The sequence below is a fragment of the Gasterosteus aculeatus genome, chromosome 17, assembly GCF_964276395.1.
Source record: "Gasterosteus aculeatus chromosome 17, fGasAcu3.hap1.1, whole genome shotgun sequence".
In the NCBI taxonomy this organism is placed as follows: domain Eukaryota; kingdom Metazoa; phylum Chordata; class Actinopteri; order Perciformes; family Gasterosteidae; genus Gasterosteus; species Gasterosteus aculeatus.
The window spans coordinates 2213914-2234590 of record NC_135705.1 but is presented as its reverse complement, the minus strand read 5'-3'; the positions used below and the strand labels follow the sequence as shown (position 1 = coordinate 2234590).

At 45.9% G+C, this 20677-nt stretch overlaps 3 protein-coding genes across 7 annotated transcripts; all 3 read right to left on the bottom strand.

Moving 5' to 3' along the window:
* Positions 1–543: 543 nt before the first annotated feature.
* rpp14 (ribonuclease P/MRP 14 subunit) lies at positions 544–3125 on the bottom strand. Of its 3 annotated transcripts, none has more exons than XM_040204751.2 (6): positions 2938–3125; positions 2200–2340; positions 2029–2113; positions 1643–1719; positions 1488–1566; positions 544–1260 (listed from the first exon to the last, which is right to left on the bottom strand). In XM_040204751.2, the coding sequence occupies exons 2-6, from the start codon at positions 2289–2291 to the stop codon at positions 1204–1206; spliced, it is 390 nt and encodes a 129-aa protein (XP_040060685.2). In that variant the 5' UTR covers positions 2292–2340; positions 2938–3125; the 3' UTR covers positions 544–1203. The 3 variants fall into 3 exon arrangements, with proteins under 3 accessions (XP_040060685.2, XP_040060687.2, XP_077948880.1); XM_040204753.2 differs by having other exon boundaries at positions 2200–2345; positions 2938–3037; XM_078092754.1 differs by lacking the exons at positions 1643–1719; positions 2029–2113; positions 2200–2340; positions 2938–3125.
* Positions 3126–3812: 687 nt separating this feature from the next.
* LOC120835769 (monoacylglycerol lipase abhd6-A) lies at positions 3813–9046 on the bottom strand. 3 transcript variants are annotated; one of them, XM_078092748.1, is made up of 9 exons: positions 8894–9046; positions 7837–8090; positions 6610–6769; positions 6384–6497; positions 5719–5851; positions 5469–5626; positions 5112–5166; positions 4524–4624; positions 3813–4424 (listed from the first exon to the last, which is right to left on the bottom strand). In XM_078092748.1, the coding sequence occupies exons 2-9, from the start codon at positions 7938–7940 to the stop codon at positions 4245–4247; spliced, it is 1005 nt and encodes a 334-aa protein (XP_077948874.1). In that variant the 5' UTR covers positions 7941–8090; positions 8894–9046; the 3' UTR covers positions 3813–4244. The 3 variants fall into 3 exon arrangements, with proteins under 3 accessions (XP_077948874.1, XP_040060906.2, XP_077948875.1); XM_040204972.2 differs by having other exon boundaries at positions 7837–7953; positions 8894–9003; XM_078092749.1 differs by lacking the exon at positions 8894–9046 and adding an exon at positions 8724–8778 and having other exon boundaries at positions 7837–7953.
* A 1254-nt stretch (positions 9047–10300) lies between these two features.
* On the bottom strand, positions 10301–19950 carry lmcd1 (LIM and cysteine-rich domains 1). The gene is made up of 8 exons (XM_040203714.2): positions 19574–19950; positions 19273–19452; positions 14654–14739; positions 13790–14045; positions 12848–12997; positions 12473–12691; positions 12085–12303; positions 10301–11994 (listed from the first exon to the last, which is right to left on the bottom strand). The coding sequence occupies exons 2-8, from the start codon at positions 19297–19299 to the stop codon at positions 11884–11886; spliced, it is 1068 nt and encodes a 355-aa protein (XP_040059648.2). The 5' UTR covers positions 19300–19452; positions 19574–19950; the 3' UTR covers positions 10301–11883.
* Positions 19951–20677: the final 727 nt, after the last annotated feature.

The window sequence follows — 20677 nt, the reverse complement described above, 5'->3', positions numbered from 1 at the left end:
TAATAATCATGATGTCCATGCCAGTGGTTAAACATTGAAGATGAAATATAAACGGCACCGGGTCGTTAACGTCCGCCGCCAGTAAGAACTCACCGTGTGGGACTGGAGGTTCTGGCTGGCTTCGATCACCGCCGTCAGGGGTACGGTATTGCACATATATATATATATATACATATATCTCTGTCAGGAATGAAGGTGGATAATTAAAGAAGGTTGCTGATAATGAACCAGTGGTTTTGGTATGGACTTTGTTCAGTGAAACAGGGACTGAAAAAGTAGAATTGCTGCCTATCGTTTTTTTTTTCTTGAGTTATGTCAAAAGGTTTTATTAGTGAGGTCAAACCAATCTTTTCACTACCAAGTTTAACCGTGAGGGAATGTGGACCATGTGCCAAGTTTGAAGGGATATTCATTTCAAGGTGCTGCCAGGAGAGGGATATTAAAAATAAAATAACGATTGTAAACTGATGACACTTCCCCATCATCGGATATCAGGGTCTGACAGCATCCATATGAGTTTAAGACTGAGAAGATGTGAATGGATTTACTAAATCAAAAATGTTTTATTCAACACATTAAAGAAAATACAAAGCAGAACTGATGAATGAAACATCTAAATAAATAATCTGAGAGTCTTTGTGAGACTTCGTGAGTGACACAAAGTGTCACGGTTGTCTGCTGCAGCGGCCATCTTGAAATCACTCCTTCTTCTTCTTCTTCTGCTCATCGGGCATCATCACCATCACCTCCCCCTCCATCACCACCTTGTCCCTGACGGAGCAGGTCACCGCAATGAAGGCGAACGCCATCTTGATCTTGCGGACCTCCGCTTCGGCCAGCACCTCCTCGCCGATGTAGAGCGGCGCCGGGAAGCGGATCTCCTGGTAGAGGAAGACGCAGCCGCGGCCGGGCATCCTGGTGCCGAGCACGGCCGAGATCAGGCCGTTGATGAGGACGCCGTGGACGATGGGCGCCTCGAAAGAGGTGGTGCTGGCGTAGGCCGGGTCCAGGTGGACGGGGTTGTTGTCGCCCGTCAGCTCGGCGAACAGCTGCACGTCGCGGGCGGAGAACGCTTTGGTGAGGGAGGCTCGCTGGCCCACGTGGAGCGGCCGGCAGGACGGAGGGCGAGAGAGGCGCAGCCGCGGTTTGTTGAGGACGATGCGCCACAGGGAAGTCATCCTGAAGAACGACGCTGCTCCTCCTTCAGTCCAGGTGCAGCTCTCGACTGTTTCCAGTCAGCGCAAGAAGGAACGGAGACACCTGAAGCGGAGGAGAAACTGGTGTCATGATCTGAGAGAGAGAGAGAGAGCGCGAGGTCTGCAGGCAAACATTTCCGATGACAATTTACAAAAAGGACATTTTGGTGAGGAAATATTCTCTTAATACAACTATTATTGTTTGGTTTGAGTGATGAGCAGATATTAATGACTTTAACTTTCTCTCTGCGGCTCACACGCAACACGCACAACATACAAGGGTCGGCTGACCTGCAGCACCCTGAAGGCACAGGCCCGTTTCTGGTAGAAGCCCAGCAGAGTCAGAGAGCTCCACAGCTTCACCAAACCCCTGAGGACACAAATTGTGTTTGAAAAAGAAAAAAAACATCTCAGAATGAACTTATCTTCTCGTCCGCTGAACTCACCTGCTGTAAACACGCAGAAGAGAAGTGAGGGTGTCTTCATCGTACTTCAACAGGTCAAAGGTCAGCGCCGCTCCCGCCTGGAACACAAATGTGCGTATAGACGGTGGAATGAAACCAAGTACACACAGTAATGTACTTTTTTGTAATGTCGAGCAATACAAATAGTATTACTTCCATCACTGTACAAATACAAATATCAAAACAACTTGAAGACGTGTTAAAGATATTACTAAAAATATTTTTTTATTCATCAATTTGATAAAAAAATGGTAATAGTGAAAATCTGAGATTAAGTACTGAACTAGCCGGACGTGACACAAGGTCATCACCGAGTAACAGCACATCCCACCACCGGAATCGAACCGCCGACACGTTAATGACCTCACCTCTCCATAAAGGCTGTTCAGACCGGTGACGATGAACTGCTTCAGCTCGACTGCACTCAGTTTGGTGGACTCATCCTCCAAAACGCTGAAGAGAAAAGGCACAAGCACATCAACATACACCTCTGCGTATACGACGAGTGGCCATGGATGACCCGGTTGGCGGTGACTTACAGGCGGACCTTCATGTAGTGGTACGGCGAGGCGTTCTTCAACACGACCCGTCGGTAAGCCGCAGGTTCCTTCTCCGTGTCGGCGCCGCTCATTCCGTCAAAGCATCCGAGACTCAGGCCGCAAACACAGCGGATTGATCAGCTGACCTCAGACCAAAGAAAACAAAAACACGGAAGGTTAAAGGGACATCATGCAGGAGGGTCCGGCCCGTGCTCACGTCCTGCATCACGTGTCAATAAACGTGCATCCGCATTCCACACATTCCACAACAAATGCAGTTTCCTTCTGTTTGAGTAATATTCTCTAAAGGCTATAATGACCCGCTGAGCTTGTTTTGAAAAAAGATTTGAGTTAAAAATATTTATGAGATAATGATTTACAGCCTCTAACAACCTCTTTAAAAATGCTTCATGTATTTATAATATTAAAAAAAAATACACATATATATATATCTTTTTTATATAACACGATAACCTGCTGCAACGCTTTGTTACATCACGTTGATGCATTCATCGTGTTAATCCACAACATTGACTGTTAATATAAACTCTTAAAACTCGCTACCGTGACGTCAAACACCAACGTTAGCCGAGCTAGCTGACATTAGCTAAGCTAGCCCCTAGCTAGCTGCTACACTGGCAACTAACGACAAGTAACCGTAAGCGAACGGTCATTTATCATCGACCAACTATTCCAAAAAAAACATGTTAGACGTTTCAGAGCATTAAATTAACTCACCAACTAAATTACGTTTACGTTGAGAAACAACTGCGTGCAGTGAGCTCCATGCACCCTTGACCAGAATCAGCGCATGCGCAGTAACGACATCATATGCGCCAAAGAGGTTGTGGAATAAAAGAAGATGGATCACTCTGTCCAAACGTTGGAAACCCAATAATCACAGACGACGGTAAGGGACGATAAAGGGAATTTTAGGTCACCGGCACGAAGACAGCTAGAGATAAATAGACTGAGACAAGTCAAAAAATATATAAATAATTAGAGGTGTATGAAATTAAATAAAAATTAAATCAAGACCGTTTCTGTCAACAACATGAGTCAAACCAAAACGTGGCCGGTAATTTGACATTTTGAAAGATATTTCTATTTCTATCAGAAGGAGAAAAATTCAGATGAGTTATGAGCGATATAAAATATAACTACTCAGATAATTAAATAACACAAAACACAATATTCTTTAAAGATGAGGTGGGAACATTTGTTTTTTCTTTATTCCATTTCATAGAAAAAGAAAATTTACCTTTCTGGGGTTTTTCCGGCGGTAAAGATTTTCTGAACTGAGTCTCTGCTCCAAGTTCCATAATTTCACAAAAACAAATAAATTGAAACTATATCCTAATAAACCATTTATCATGTTACACAGAACGACACAACTATTTAAAAACACCTTACTGTTTTAAACCTCAAAAAATCATGTTTCTTTTCAACTGCTTATCAATAACTATTGTAATTCCCATCAGAAGGGAGAGCAGTTCATAGCGTGGTAAATCTACAATCATCTACTCTTTGATAATCTTGATAAATATATATATATATTTACCCCCAGCGGTTCTTGTTGTCCTACTACATGCAAAAACAAAACACAGCACAAGTTTGCAATCAATCAGTAAGATATTTATTTGGGTAGTCTAGAAATATTCTTTGTACTTGTGCAAGACCATTCTGAATAACCTAATTTAACCGTTAAGCCCCTACAATACGTTTTTCCTTCTCAATGCGTTTACATGAGGTGGAAGTGCAGTTTTTCAAGCACAAACACACAATTGTCGTACACACTACACACAGAAGGTTTATGTACAGCTTATCTAAGAGAGCAATGTGCAAAATCCGACCTGGTTTTTCATTCAACATACTGAACTACAGCCTCCTTTCTTGCTGCCATGTCCAAAGATTTCAGGTGTAATCGACTGTCCGTCCCGCTTTTGGGCATTCATCTGATGTTCACAGATGTTAAAAACATTTTTATCCAACTATAAAACAGCATCATCATCATCACAAATAACAAGGTTGTACGTTTTCTTCCTTCAGGAAAGTTTCTTGGAGTTTTCACAGCCGACTTCCTGCGCAGACATGAAGTCCATGATCAGGTTGGCGGTTTTCCTGGGCCGCTCCAACGACACGGAGTGGCCGCACTTTTCCAGCAGCGTCACCTGGCAGTTTGGCAGCCGCGCCTCCAGCACCGCCGCCCCCGAGACGTCCAACACCTGAGAGAGCCGACGGGTTCGTCACAGCCTTTAGTGGACGGGCGTTTAAAAGCTGCAGCGTGTAAATGTTACACCTGCATGACTGTGATTCTTCTGTACCTGATCCTCCGTCCCCCAGACGACCTGCACGGGCGATGTGATCAGATGCAGGTTGTCCTGCAGCAGGTGACGAGACTTTTCACCGACGAGCTCCATGAACACTGAACAACACACACACAATAAATGAAAAGAGCCTTTCACAAGCATTGCCTCTTGATGGCTCTCAACATGGCGACGCATCAGCTAACAGCGCTAATAGCGCTAACAGCGCAAACTACAGCAAAAGTGCTGACAAAACCAACGACGTCGACCGGAGAGGGAACCGGCGGGTTGGTGCTACGCTGCGACGTTGTGTTGTAACACAAACTCAGGTGCGCTAAAAGCACGACGCACGGCACACAAAGCGACAACAAAGCGAGGCGAAGATAACTACACAATACTCCGATTTAGCTTTACATGGATATTAGCTATTGGCTGCTTTATTAAAGCTCTGAATATTGTACATTTTGCTGTCTTGGAGAGATAAAGAACAGGAAAAAAAGATATTTGACTTTTAAAATATATATATTAAAAAATGTGACGATGCAAACAGTTTTTGTTTAAAAAATACATTCATCACAACCGCTTCTACTCGGTGGACCGACTGACCTTCTTTGTAGAATTCATTGTTAGGGATCCTGTTGTCGAGGAGACCCTGCATGACCTGGCAAACACACACACACACACACACACACACACGTCCACAGGAAGTTGTGTGGAACTGGTACACAGTCGTTGCACTGATGATTTGATATGCTGTTGAGAAAGCCTTGAGGGGACAGTAGGCTACAACCCAATAACACCAATAAGCATTTCTCCTATTCGGTGCTCTTAATCAATACAACTCATTTTGGTGTATTTTTGGAGGCATCACCTCAGAGAAAGCAGATTGATTAATGGACGACGGGAAAATATAAAACTTTCCCTTTAAAACGGGTGTGAATCTGGAATGAAGGAGCTCTTTACCTGTCGGTGGAGTTTGGGGGGGGTGTAGCAGCAGAGCTTCAACATGTCATCCAGCTCCTGAGGAGTGGAGGGGATCAGAGGGATGGACTCCACCTGCGGAGTGTTCTCCAGCTCCCTCAGACGCCGGATGAACTCTGTTTCCGTCGGATAAACGAGACCTGGACGAGGAGGAGGAGGAGCAGCATGAGGTCTCAGGTTTGAACACCTGCAGGGAGGCCACGGAGCCATCGGTGACATCACGCGGCTTTACCTGCCGGACACATCAGGGTGACGCCGGAGAGCTGAGCCGGGTAGCGGGCGGCGTAGACGCCAGCCACGTTCCCGCCCATCGACGTGCCCACCAGGTGGAAGGGTCTTTTGTCCAGACCGATGCTCTGCACGAACTAAGAGAGAGAGAGAGAGAGAGAGAGAGGGAGAGGGAGGGAGAGAGAGAGAGAGAGAGGGAGGGAGAGAGAGAGGCCGCGTATGTCAGAGGCGGTCAGGAGTTTTAACCGAGGACAACGTGTGGCTTTAAACAACAGGGAACCATGAAATTGTGATGAAGCGGCCGGCCCCATGATGCCGGGAGGCCCCGGCGTCTTCTTCCTTTGTGATTCACGTTTAGTGCGAGACGTCCTGATCTCAATTCGTTTTGAGGTCGTTCAACTTTCCACAAGAACTGCATGCTTATCCTTTACTTCAAATCATGTTTTCATTTCTCCGACCATACGCAGGCTAGAAGAGGCCGGGGGGGGGGGGGGTCAAAACCAAACGACAGCGCACTTGCTCCATGAGACCAGAGACGTGGGAGATGCAGGTTGACGTGTGTGAAAGTCTCACTTTTTTTTGGCCTCATGCACCAATGAGCAACTTCATAGAAATACACAGAGCCCCCCAGTGTGATGCATATAACACACACACACCACACACACACACCTGGTGGACACGGGTCACCTGACCCTGAATGCTGTAGTCCTCGGCGCCGGTGCGACTCGTCCCCTCGTGTCCCGGCATGTCCACACACACCACGTGCAGGTCTCTGGGGAGGTGCTGGAGGGATAAAAAATACACAAACCAGAGACTCACTGTAACAAACCAGTCGAACCACACACACAACAGTAGTTCCTGGTGGTCGAGGGAGCGAATGAGGTGAATGCGTTACATTGACGACGGGCAGCCACATGTCCTTGGAGGCGGAGAAGCCGTGCAGCAGCAGCAGCGTCGGCGTGGCGTCCCGCGGCGTCCCGCGGCTGCTGTAACAGAAGCGGTAGTTTCCGCAGTGCGAGTAGCGGACCAGCAGCCCGAGCCTCTGACGCCAGAACCTGCGGAGGAGATGAGCAGCGTGGGATCGAGGGTCACCACAGCACTACTGTGACATGTTCGTCCCACCGATTCTGAGATGTAAGGAAGAACCAAGTGCATCAATGAACGTTGACCTGAGCTTCATAATGACGAACCATTTAATGAACTAGTGCAGCCACAACAAGAGCTCGATCTCTGTCAATCTTATTTCATGCAACATTTCAGTGGTTTCTAGCTTGACATTTTACGCATATCATAAACCACCATTACATGACTGTGACGCAGCACTCTGTGTGTCCGTGTGTGTGTGTGTGTGTGTGTGTGTGTGTGTGTGTGCGCGTGTGCGAGAGAGAGAGAGAGAGAGAGAGAGAGTCCTTTCCTGCAGATAACATGCAGGTTTGTTTTTTACAGTTAAGAATAAAGTCCAGTAGGCCAGGTCACACTAGAGGCCCCACTCCTTCACAATAAAAGCCCGTTTCTGAAGCAGTGACGTTACGAAAAGGTTAAGAAGCTGTAAATGATTATTATATATTATATTAATATCAGTTTAAGAATTGAAAATATATAATGCTGATGAAAATATGTTTACAACAGCAAATGTGTTGGCGGGGAGATCTGTCCCTCTGCTTAGATCATCATTTCTACTTATTAGACATTTGGGTGAAAGGTCACAATCGTAAGTTACGAACAAAAGGGTATCGTGGGAGGTCACAGTTACGTCAGTTTTTAAATGTTCTATCAATGGTTGATTCGATGAACAAAGTACAACATTTCTATTTCTTTTAAGATTAGAACTTATGGCTATCTTTGGAAGTTAAGGATAGATAGTTAATAGATACTAATAGTATCTATCAGTATCTATTAACTATAATAGACAGTTACTTTATTAAAAGTACATCTATATATTATAATAAAAACAGACTCAAACAGGTTGCCCAACAGGAAATAACTATAAGGACATTTCAAAAACAAAACAAAATGCCAGCAACAGTAGATTGTTCCATTTAGAGGAACAGGAAGTAGATGGATCACTAATGTCTGTTACAACTGGTGAAGTCAGAGCGAACATTTTCATTTATGTGTTTACCAGTTGTAGGCCTTAAGGAGAGATCCAGGCCAGAACAGAAAGGAGGCGATGAAGACGAAGACCGGAAGAACCAAAATACCCCCTGACAGCACTATCAGCTCCATCTCTGCACGGGCCCTTCAAAATAAAACAAAGACAGACGTTGTCATTTGCTGAATAGTCGATGCCGACCCAACGTCCCATCAGCCTCCCCTGCTACCGACACATGGCACTGGCGGGATGCTAAGAGTCCAGTAAGTGACTCCTCACAGGATCTGGATCGAATATTCAAAAATAAATTAATTAATCACTTATGTAACGTTAATGTGTTCCTCCAGAATAACAACAGCTAATGAGGCCAGTTAGGTGCTGTTTTAAATCACATTTTTCACACATTTGTTCTTATATAGCTGAGAGAAAACTGTTTGTGTATCACAAAGCATTTCTATTTGAACTGTCAAATAATTAAAAATAAATGTCACACTTATTAAGGAATCATTCGCAGCACATTGAGCAGAAGTCTACATCACACAACTCGGCTTGGTTTAAGAAAAAATAAAATTATATATATATATAAACATAATTTACTTTGACCCATCATTTACGAGGGATTTACGAGGAACATGGACAGTGTTCTCCAAGGTGAAAGTCCTGTGTTTGAAATTATATTTTGTTGTAAATATTATACTTATTTATATTTAAAGTACTTCACTTCTTCCAAATTGTTGATGAATACAAGGTAAACATTAAAGTCCCAAAAAGAGAGAAAGTGGACCTTGAGTTGCCCTTGTTTTGTACATTTCTTTTTTTAAGTTACATAAAACCATCAGTGTGTACATCGAGTGGTCAGTCGTGTAAAAGTAAAGTAGCCGAAAACAGAACTTCCACGCTGGTTGCCTCTTACTTACTCATTAATGCACAAATAAATCTGTTTTTCACTGAAGGTGCAAGAGGAGAAGTTAAATCAACTGCGGGATGAAAACACAACATGTGAGACGCGTGAACCCGGTGAAGAGAAGAACACATGGTTTCACTATAACGGCTTATAACGACCTGCACGGAGAAAAACAGACTGTACCTGTCGGACTCCTCTTCCTGTGTGTCTCTGCAATCTGTGCTCCATTCAGTCTCCTCCTCCTCCTCCTCCTCCTCCTCCTCCTCTTTCACCCGCATTACACAACAGCCCTTCATCTGCACTCACAGCGGGAGAGCGGCGCGCGGACGGCGGGCCGACCGGAAGCTGCGCGTCCACGTGCCAACGCAGAACGGGTTTCCCGCGCTGACGACAACGCCTTTTACCTCTGCTGTTCGATTGAGTGATTTAAATAAACAGAATATGCTACAAAGCTTTTTTAATGCTTAAAAGAGGGAGAAGTGCCCACTAGGAGCTGGGCCTCCTCACACGAATCATCTACTCTTTGACATTCTCCATCACGTTGCCGACATCTGGTGGCCTGTCAGTGCCATGTATTACGAAACCAAGATACATGTTATAAAAGAATGATTTAGAGTTTTCTGAGTGAGAAATACACAAGATGCAGGAATGTTATCAATCAGCATTCAAATCTAGAACAGAGACTAAAGCCTCGTTTAGTTGCTGTGTGTCTACAATCTTTGGTGCTTTTATTTCATTTTCATTACATCACACGTCATTTAGCGGACGCTTTTATCCAAAGCGACTTACAATAAGTGCATTCAACCATAGCGGTACAAACTCAGAAGAACACGAAGCAAGAAAGTGCAATTTCCTCAAATAAGCCAATTTACAATCTGCTATAGATGAGTGGCGTTTTAAGTACAATTTAAGTGCTACAATTTGTTAGTCTTCTAGTCGAGGTGGAGTCTAACATTTTCATGTTAAACTACTTCATGTTCCCCAGAGGATAAACCCTGATGGCTTTTTAAGATTTCCTGTGGGGTCACTGTGACTTTTGGATTGGTGTATCTGCGATGAACTCAGCAGGCCTCGCGTCACTCGTAACACTCCAGAACGTAAGTTCACCCCTCTGGCCACAACAGCACACGGCGTTACATCAGGAAGGGTTTGTTCACAGCAAGTGAGCCATTGACTAAAGTCTTCACGCCTTCAAACTGTGTCATGGTTTGAACTTGTCCCTCTCTCCTCTCCTCTGATGACCCTATGAAGCTAATAAAGGACAACAGAGGAAATGAGAGAAAGTGATGAGGGAGTCTGACAGATCCATTGAGACCCCGACCCGATAACACCGGCTGCTATACTCTATACAAATAAAGTATTCCAGTTTGAGACTAAAAATACCCTTTTTTGGGAATTTTTCATGGCGTGTCGGGCAGTCAGCTGTCTGACGCAATTGTAAAGGAACACTGGCAGAGAACAACTACCCCCCCCCCCCACACACACACACACACACACACACACACAATGATGTGATAAACGGGTTCAACACAAGCTAGTGAAAATATGCATTTGCAGATTAAACATTTTCTCCAAAAAGATGAGACGAGATGGAGTTTAACCAGAAGTGACTTTTATTCTATCAGCTGTCAAAACATGAGAAGCAGAAACATATTTTTAACACCATCACTTATGAATTTAAACCGTACATTTTGATTTATATCGGTCACTATTCACTGTGGAATCCAGTAATCTGTTTTGTGTTTTGTCCCACAGTGTAATAAAATAAATCTAAATGGTCACATTCAGAGCTTCAAATCACATCTGTGTCCGCGATTACCGACAAAAACCTCCCAAGTCTTTGACTGGATCCTTGTTGTTATCCGGGAGTTATGTATCTGTTATTACACCAGAAACCGGCGAGGGGGGGGGGGGGGGGGGGGGGGTCGCAGGGGGGCGCCAAAGTCAACACAAACTAACAATCCATATTTATCTGAACCCAAACCACAATCTTTATGAGATATGCGTTTGCTATATGCGATGTATTTTACGCCGATGAACAGTATTGTTTGCTGAATATTTCAGCTGATCACGTCACACTATATTTTAAGCTTAAACTTCACACTCAACAATTAGCGCCTTCTAGCAGCGATCAATCGAAAAAATAATTGAGGCCGAGAGTCAAAATTTAGTCTAGTTCAAAATAAAAAATAAAAATCCAGCATAGTCCTACTATTCATTATAGATCATTATTATGCCTTTTCCAGCCTTCATAGATCCACAGATCTTAGATTATCCAAAAAGATGATAAACTGCTAGTTACATTATGTAGGATGAAATAAATCCGGTGAAATAAATATAATCTAAATATTGCGGTTGGAAGTTTAGTCATGAGCGCAGCAGATGTGTGTTTTTTTTTTCAAAATGGAGATGAAACAACCAAACGCTAGTAGACAGTAAGTGGAACCTGCGTTTCTTTAACTGCTCTTTTTTCTGCCCAAAGTCAGAAACAGGAGCTTTGAAACTTCTGAGGCAGCAGAGGAAATAAAATCCTCAAAAAAATAAACATGCAACGCTCCAAGAAGGTAGAAAGTACTGCAACCAACTTTGAACTTTTCTAAAATTGTTTTATTGCTCAATTTACTTTCATTTACTAAACTGTCTGCTGGTTGGATCTGAGCTGTTATATCCACCCAATGTTTGTTAAAGTACTTTACACACTCTTCTGTCAAGGTAACATTTGCTTAAGTACCTCAAACACCAGTAAGTCTTCAAATACTTCAACAACGTCCACTAGATCATGAACATCCAAATAGCAACTGGACTTCTTGGTTATCATGTTCTAAGTAGTAAATCAACATTAAACTTTCAGCCCCATTTGTTTGGTATAATGTTTATTTCCTATTTTCTATTTTGTGTGTTTACTCGGCCTTAAGGAGGGTCGAAGGCCAGAAGATGAAGGAGGCGACGACGCCGAGGACCTGGAGAACCAGGAGAACCAGGAGAACCTGGAGAACCAGGAGAACCAGGAGAACCAGGAGGACCTGGAGAACCAGGAGAACCAGGAGAACCAGGAGACCCCGACGGCATCGTCGACTCCATCACTGCACACACGTCCAAAGATTAAAAGCTACACTTATTTCTTTACTTCACGACACACGATGTCGTATGTGCGGGTTTTTTTTAGCCCCGCCTCAGTGCTGACAGGGCGTATCCAGGCTCCGCCCACACCGCCAGCAGCAGTAGTGTTGATGATGCCAAGTGCGTCCATCCTTCGCCGTGTGGAAGGACTGACAGAAGATCAGCTGAGGGGGGGGGGGGGGATAATCAAAGAGTGATGAATGAACATGGCGGAGTAACGGTACATTCGTCGCGTCTGCAGGAAGTCGTCTCACCTCGTCGCAGCCGGAGCACCGCGGCCACACGGTCTGGCAGAAGTGGCGCCCGCAGAACAGCTTGTGAGCGGACCAGAAGTAGACCAGGTCCACCAGAGCCTGGCCGCACTCGGAGCACACGAAGCAGGCGGGATGCCACAGGGCGCCGTGGTAACCTGCACGCTCAGCGTAAACAGCCGGGGTCTCCTTGGCGACCTCACCGTGGCAACCGGTGCACCGCTTGAGGACGGATTAAGAAAGTGAGCGACTAAACCAAATGAACCTACTTCTACGGGATCATCATACTCTGGATACTTTATTCCACTTTGGATCAATGTAATTCAATGTGATTCAATGCAATGTGGATTTAAAGATGCAAACCACATGTCAGACAACTTTTTTTGCTCACATGTCCGGACCCGTCGTCGGTTCCGTTAGTGGAACCAGCAGCGGAGGAGGAGTCCTGCTGCCTGGGAGCATCCCTCCTGTCGCCGCCGTCCTTGGCGTCCTTGGCCGTCCTCTGAGAGGCCGCTTCGCTCAGAGCCCGGCCCTCCCCGGGGAAGGCCACCTCCCCGACTCCCAGCACCTCCTGTTTGTAGCTCTTCACAAACAGCAGCATGGAGGAAATCTGCAGGAGGCGAGAGATCCGGGGCGGACTTGAGCAAATGGTTATTCGTGAGCACTACCACCTTCGTCCCACAGGGGCCGCCATAATCAACACAAGCAGAAGGTTCTGCGAAGCTCTAAGTGATGAATCGTGTTCGGACCTGGCGGGGCACCGTACCTCCTCCTCGCTCGCCAGGCTCTGGCACTTCATGGGGTCCTGATCGTAGGCAGGAAGCTGACCGAAGAGTTGCCGCCGTCGCTCCAGCGCTCCACCCGTACCGGAGACGGGACGCTGTGCCTGCGGCACGAGCTCCATGTACTGCATGGCCTGAGGGGGAATCGGGGGGCATTTTACTTGGAGCCTCCTCTTTTTACACCAATGCTTTTGTTGGGATGTTAACCAACTGAATTAACTTTAATTTTGTATTCATCAGGCAGCAGATTCATCTGTTTGGTGTTTTCGACATCAGTTCTACGCGTGTAAACCTGCACCAACTACAATAAAGATAAATGAGGGCAGCAGTTTAGACCCCTGGATTAACAAAATAAACATAGCGGAGCTGCATCAGCATTTCTTTCGAGGCGGATCTCCAGTGCTGGATCTGGATCCGTCTGCACAAGTTTGACCACAGAAATGTCTCCCGGCGCAGCGCGGCGCTCGCTAATCACTGTCACCCTGCTGATTATAGGTTGGGGAACCTGAAACCTCTGCGTGTTTTTAATGGGAACCAGGAGGTGGAGACACGCAGGGGGGGGCTGCAGAAACTAAACTGAAATGAAATGATGGATAAAGTGGTGAATCCCACTGCTGAGCCTTGAAGACGGGAACGCAATTCATTTTCCCGTGGTTGAAAGTCTAATCCACAGCTGCATCGTATTTCAGGGATTCACCGAGAGCTCAAACATCACAGTGACTCTTTGTTTGTGAGCCAACAAACAAAGAGTCGAGTTCCAAACTGGTGCCAGTCGCTGATTGGCCGGATCACTATTTCTGCGTGAATGCAAACAACATCTTCACAATTCCCTGCAAGTTTTATCTGTACATAAAAAACAGATCTGATAATTCTTCACAAGCCGCAGGCCGACCACCAAACCTCCGTCACGCCACACGCGTCCTCACCAGCGTCTGGGCCGCGCCGGCCGGCGCCCACTCGTACGTGGTGGTGTTGAAGGTCGGGTCCTTGCGCGACACCACCGGGTTGGTCACGATCATGCGGTTCCTCTTGTAGACGCGCAGGCCGCCGCCTCCTTTGACCTTCGCCGTCAAATGGCCGCAGGGCGAGTCCGCGAGCAGGCGTCCCATGCGCTGGTCGTCCTCCACGTCCCCCCCCGCGGGGTGGTCGGCCGCGCTGCAGCCGCAGGAGACGCACGCTTTCCTGCACGAGTGGGGGAGATTGTGATGGTTTGTGGGACTTTTTGTGCCGCGTTGGTCCACGACGAGCTCGGCGTGGACCAACGCAGACTGGGTTGGGTTCAGGTGTGACATGACTATGACTAGACCTGAAACTACGCTGTTCTACCACGTTTTCTCTGTTGCCGTTGAGTCGGTGATCCCCCCCCGTGGTGTTAGTTTTCAATAACCGACTCATTATATGCCTCGTCCTTTCAAAATAAACCTGTGGCTTCTCAGAAAGGTCTGTCTGGGCTTTGGGAAGCTTTCGCCCACTCGGTAGAACTCAATCATCCATCACGTCTGTAATACAGAAGATCGTTAAAGACGACAGTGGTGCGTCACCGTCCAACAGTCGGTGGAAAAGTGACCTTTCTGACGCAAAAACAACCAAACCACAACCGCGCTCTGCTGTTTGACAACGGACTCCTCAAAATATGCAAACCGCCCCCCACCATCCCGCTTACAAGTTCCTTTAAAAGCCGAGAACGTTTGAGAGGAGGGAGGGAGGAGGACCGAAAGCACCAGGACCTTCATTCCTTTGGGTTTTTTACGGGCAGGGAGAAATAACAATGTGATAGAAAAGGTTTGTACCTCCAGGAATGCGGCTGGAATCCAGAGCAGCGCTCCTCACATACGCGACACGCCGCTGCACCTCCTGCACTCGGCTCCACGGACACCTGAGAGGAGACGAGAACACAGCGAGAACATAACGAGGAGTTCCTTCTCATTGTTTATAGGGACGGGTGACTGACTGGCGGGGCGATCTGCACAGAGCAGAGGCCCAAAACAGCAAGTTCCCAAAATAGAAAAACATTTAGAATTTGGAAAAAACGTTTCTAAAAAACACTCAAGTAAGTTAAAACAATGGAACATTTGGTCAAAATGAAGAGAGCGGATTCCTCTGTATCTGAAGACATCTGCAGCTCGAAACGTTGAGAATAGTTTAGTTTTCACATTGAAGTAAGTAAAACAACTGTTTTCACTCAAAAACTGTTGTCCATTTAACAAAGATCCGCCCAAAATAGCTACACGCAGCTACAGGGAATTAATCGACTGAAGCACATTCATAAAGGTTGGCAGAATCCTGGCGTATTAAATCCCAAATAGTTCTCTCTGTCACGTATAAATTGTTTGCATGAATCCTCGAGGAATGCACCTCAGGGCCTTCACCTCGCTGTCTTAAAGTTTTATTTTTATTTTTCTCTCTCCTCATTGTTCCGCCAACTATGCTCTTGGCGAAGAGGGAACACGTATTCTTTACCGCATGGATAATTACAATCAGATGCACCAAACTAAAGGCCAATTATACTCAGCCACCAAACTTTATGAGCTGTAATGATATCAGCGTAACTAGCAATAGCTAAGTGTCGGATGAGTTGTTGTTTTTGTACATTTCCCAGTGAGTGTGGAGGGAAGAGAAGGGAGTGAACCACACACACACACACACACACACACACACACACACACATACGTGCAGGGCGGATGATGTCATCGGCCCACCCAGTGACATCATCTCAGTTCTGACAAATTCTTATCAGCCTGTATATTCACCACCTCCTCCTCCTCCACCACCTAGTCCTCCTCCTCCTCCTCGCCCTCCTCCTCCCATGTTTAAAGCTCCTCTTCTTTGTCTCACTTCCTGTCCTCGCTGTGCCTCACGCTTCCTTCCCTTTTGTATCATAAAAGAAAAAGAATACCCACAATCCACCTCTTGCGTTAGTGTTTGTCACAACGAACAGATGGGAACGATGTCAGTTTCTGACCGTTAACAAACGTTATGAAATATATAATTAAATATATGTTTTCCCTGAGCTTTCAAACGCATCTCTCAGATGAAGACAACCGAGCAAACTCTATTTACCGATGACGATTGTCCGTGCGTGTGTGTGCGTGTGCGTGTGTGTGTGTGTGTGTGCTCTCATAATACCTTAGAATGATGGAATGCTTTTTAAAGCCTTTGTCAGGAAACCTGACGACTGTTGTGAAGAAACAACCTGCTGCTGACAGACTGTCCATCCGTCAGCAGGTATTAACCAGCTCATCTCCCCTCGGGGGGACATTCATACAAGTGGTACACACTCTCTGTGCATATATATGTACATATGTCAAGAGTCGGCGCTGCCGGCCCGTGGAACGTGCACACATTCCTCTGAGACTTCCCTCCATCCGAACACCTCGGAACACCTCGGAGAATCGGACGCAGATGAGTGTGTTGAGAGGCGCGAGGAGAGAGAGTGAGTGTGCGTGAGAGGCCGATGATCCACACGCGCTGAAAAGGTCAAAGCGACAGAAACAGCTGAGGAAGAACAAGACCTCATTACATCCGTCTGGAATACACTGTCTGCAGGAGTGTGTGTGTGTGCATTACGACATCACTGCGCCGACACCTCCGGCAATGCTACAAAAACATTCCACTAACCATCTGGTGTTGGTGATGAGCTCGACACCTTTTGCCTCAGGTTTGAGTGCTTTGGAATTTTATACTTTCTGCAGAAAAGAGAGTCCAATTTGGCACCGGTGTGTTTCACGGTGTGATTCAACGTGTGATTGACGGTGTGTTTCAACGTGTGATTGACGGTGTGTTTCAACGTGTGATTGACGGTGTGTTTCAACGTGTGATTGACGGTGTGTTTCAACGTGTGATTGACGGTGTGTTTCAACGTGTGATTGACGGTGTGTTTCAACGTGTGATTGACGGTGTGTTTCACGGTGTGATTCAACGTGTGATTCAACGTGTGATTGACGGTGTGTTTCACGGTGTGATTGACGGTGTGTTTCACGGTGTGATTGACGGTGTGTTTCACGGTGTGATTGACGGTGTGATTGACGGTGTGTTTCAACGTGTGATTGCCGGTGTGTTTCACGGTGTGATTGCAGGTGTGTTTCACGGTGTGATTCAACGTGTGATCGACGGTGTGTTTCAACGTGTGATTGACGGTGTGTTTCAACGTGTGATTGACGGTGTGTTTCAACGTGTGATTGACGGTGTGTTTCAACGTGTGATTGACGGTGTGTTTCAACGTGTGATTGACGGTGTGTTTCACGGTGTGATTGACGGTGTGTTTCACAGTGTGATTGACGGTGTGTTTCACGGTGTGATTGACGGTGTGTTTCAACGTGTGATTCAACGTGTGATTGACGGTGTGTTTCACGGTGTGATTGACGGTGTGTTTCACGGTGTGATTGACGGTGTGTTTCACGGTGTGATTGACGGTGTGATTGACGGTGTGTTTCAACGTGTGATTGCAGGTGTGTTTCACGGTGTGATTGCAGGTGTGTTTCACGGTGTGATTGCAGGTGTGTTTCACGGTGTGATTCAACGTGTGATTGACGGTGTGTTTCACGGTGTGATCGACGGTGTGTTTCACGGTGTGATTGACGGTGTGTTTCACGGTGTGATTGCAGGTGTGTTTCACGGTGTGATTCAACGTGTGATTGACGGTGTGTTTCACGGTGTGATTCAACGTGTGATTGACGGTGTGTTTCACGGTGTGATTCAACGTGTGATTGACGGTGTGTTTCACGGTGTGATTCAACGTGTGATTGACGGTGTGTTTCACGGTGTGATTCAACTTGTATTGTATGTGTACAACATAGACGGCACTCAAACACGCAAGAAACGAACCTGTCACTCATCCTGCTGCGATGATGACCCAGGTAACCAAGTTACAATCAACAACCTCTATTAGTGAAACATCTTAATTTGTATTTTGTTTATATATATATATTTTTTTTTTTTTTTGGGGGGGTGGTTCATGTCTTTACTGAGTGAAAATAGGAAATAATAAAAGTACAGGAACACACAGGCTGGAACAATAACATTTATAAAAAGGTATAATGGTATTCATAGACTTCCTGATTCATCGGCTCATCTTTCACGTCCCCGGGACGGATGGAGTCACCTTAACAACCGATACTTGAATAAAAACAGCTGCCAAATGAAACATACGAGCCACACTGGAAATGCATCATTTTGCCTTGTGTCTATATTTAGGGAGTCAGATAAGGCATGAGGCATGAGCCTGGCTGAGTAATTCTAAACATGTCGGCTATGTGACGGTTAAACTGCAGGAAATCACAGATAGATAAGAAGCAGGAGGTCAAAGAGCTTCTTAAACGTCCGATAGTCCCACGGCATCCTGGATATGTCCTGTTGTTCCCCATTTAAAGCTAATCTAGGAATTCGATCGCTATTGAAAAGCGTTACACGACACATCAAACAAGACACTTTCAAAATAAATCAAACGTTCCCTTTTATGCCCATAGTGTATTCATACAATTCACAAATCATAACATTTATATGGAACTATTATGGATAATGAATTATTAGACTTTTCATAATTTTTAAAGGAAGGGAAATTCAAACATTTCCCAGCTGAACCTTTTGTTCCTGAGGTTTTGCTTCTTTTTTTCAGTCTTGAGTGAATTCAATATTATTCTTTTAATAATTTGGGCTGTTGGTCAAACATTTTGATGACATCGCTTTTGGCTCTCGAGAAACTGTGACGGGAAATTTGTTACGGATTTTTCTCTGGCCCTTAATAGACAAAATAATTCATAGTTTAATCGAGAAAGTAATGATTGAAAAATAATTGTTGCAATTGTGTTCATTGTTTTCTTTGTCTGAGAGCAGTTTTGTATTTTGGTAACTGAGAAAACTCCCAACAATCAAGAGACTCTATTTGTGTGTTTTGTGTGTGTGTGTGTGTGTGTTTAGAGGTTATTTTCAGCCTGGTGATGGCAGTTTTTCCAGCTCTTGCATATAAAGAAGGGTTTGGTCGGGGGATCAAACCCCCGACAGGTGACACTGATCCGTCCGATCGGCCCCAGAATGAGGCGACCGGCGGATGATTGACAGCAGGGATCTGTGAGGAGCTCTGGTTCAAACTCACTGATGCCCCTTTCCACAAATAAAAAAAACAATCCACCAATCAGAGTAGCAGACGGGATTAAGAATGCAGAACACTGCAAACAGTTCACTCGTCCCTCATATTTATTTACTGCCTTATGCGCTCAGCAAGGTATTTTCTATTAAAGTTAGAGGATTCCTCTTTAAATAGAAATTAGCTTCTCCAAACTTCCATCAACAGGCGATGAAGATCACACCAGACTGATTGACCCTCTGACCTTTGACCTCCTCGTTGCCGTTGTTAATCTGGAAGTGTTTGAGACGCATGTGAGCAGAGCAGACGTAAAGGTCTCCGTCCTACCTTCTCCATGGCCGAGCTCAGGTCCATGTTGTCCGGCTCCTCGGCTCGCCGCTGTGCCGCTGCCGGTCCAGAACAATGGGGCTTGAATTCCTCTCTCCTGTCGACCGCACTTCCTCTCTCCCCGCCCACAGGCGCTCCGGGCCGCCGCTCAGCACGGCGATCCAGCCGATCACCTCCCTCCTGCACAGAAACATCAGCCGGCCCCTTTCAACTCTCACTGCAAAGTCATTTGACTCTTTCCAACTTGAATTCTCCATTTCAACTATTTTCTTTCTCCATGAGAATTCCAGCAATAACTCACCTTTCTCTTGCTCAGCCGTGCACTCTTCTCTTCTCAGCTGTAGTTCTGTTCTGTCCTGTTGCCGGCTCGCTGCGACCTGAACTCAGCAGCTTCACCTCTTGATTTTGATCACTTTCTCAAGTGTTCGCTCACCTCTGTTCCTCTTTCTGCTCTGCTAAATGTTGGGTCCCTCCTCTGTTCCAGCTGTGGACCATGTTGAAGCAAACTGGCAATAATTAGGCACATTTGAGTTTCTTTTAAAAGAAACAAACGGCCGCTGCACAGATGTCTTTCTGCAGCAGAGCAGGCTGTGAATTCAGTCCTGGTCCTCAGCAGATCGGACGCTACCTGGTGCACCGAGGCCTGACTGGGCTGTTTGTGTTCTTAACCCAGGACAAAGACCGAGAGTCCCGAGGGATTCCCTGCTCGCGCTCAGCCAGCCAATCGCAGTGAGGCTGAGAAGGGGCATTGGCCAATGGGAACGTCAGGGATTCCTCCACCTCCTCTCCTTCTGCAGCTTTTCGGGGGAAGCTCAGAAGAGTGTGGACCACAGATTTGAGCGGGGCCAAAGCGGGCCAACCAGAGCGGTGTCCCACACAGCCAGGCCCTCCGTAGAGGTCGAACGAAGCCAGCTGGGCCGATGGGACCTCACAGAGCCCGGCAGGTCTAAAAGAGGAATAAAGTGATCCAAGCAGAGCCGTGCAGAGCCAGGAAGAGCCAACCGGGATTAAGAGCCGAGCCCAAGAAGATCCTTCTAAGTGGAGTCAGACAGGACTCTCAGGGTCAATCAAAGCAGCGAAAACAGGGACTAATTGAGCCGATACCCTGGGGAGCTTTTAAGAGGAGGCAAAAGTGAAGCCACTGCCTTAAATATAACTATATAATATAATATATTGTATATGCTTGTATATGACAAAATGTATCTTCTTCTCTCTCTGGATTTGTTCAACACATCAAACAGGCTTCAAAGGCATTTAACAAAAAACAGTTCTGATAATATATGAGAACAAACATTACACTTTTAACCCAGAACCCCAACTAGGCAGTGTATTAATGAGTCAAATCCAAACATACCGCAAAAGGTCAATGAATCTTTACCAGATGTGACAGTGTTGATAATGAACA

Bases quoted from the DNA above. Each gene is read 5' to 3' on its own strand.
- rpp14 (XM_078092754.1), bottom strand. From the start codon at position 1,178: ATGACTTCCCTGTGGCGCATCGTCCTCAACAAACCGCGGCTGCGCCTC.
- lmcd1 (XM_040203714.2), bottom strand. From the start codon at position 19,299: ATGGACCTGAGCTCGGCCATGGAGAAG. The intron at 14,740-19,272 runs GTAGGACGGAGA...GTCTCCTCTCAG, and splicing joins TGAGCTCGGCCATGGAGAAG to GTGTCCGTGGAGCCGAGTGC. The intron at 14,046-14,653 runs GTACAAACCTTT...CCACTCGTGCAG, and splicing joins TTCCAGCCGCATTCCTGGAG to GAAAGCGTGCGTCTCCTGCG.
- LOC120835769 (XM_040204972.2), bottom strand. From the start codon at position 8,988: ATGCGGGTGAAAGAGGAGGAGGAGGAGGAGGAGGAGGAGGAGGAGACT. The intron at 7,954-8,893 runs GTACAGTCTGTT...TTTATTTTGAAG, and splicing joins CAGGAAGAGGAGTCCGACAG to GGCCCGTGCAGAGATGGAGC. The intron at 4,625-5,111 runs GTCAGTCGGTCC...TGTGTTGTTCAG, and splicing joins CAATGAATTCTACAAAGAAG to TGTTCATGGAGCTCGTCGGT.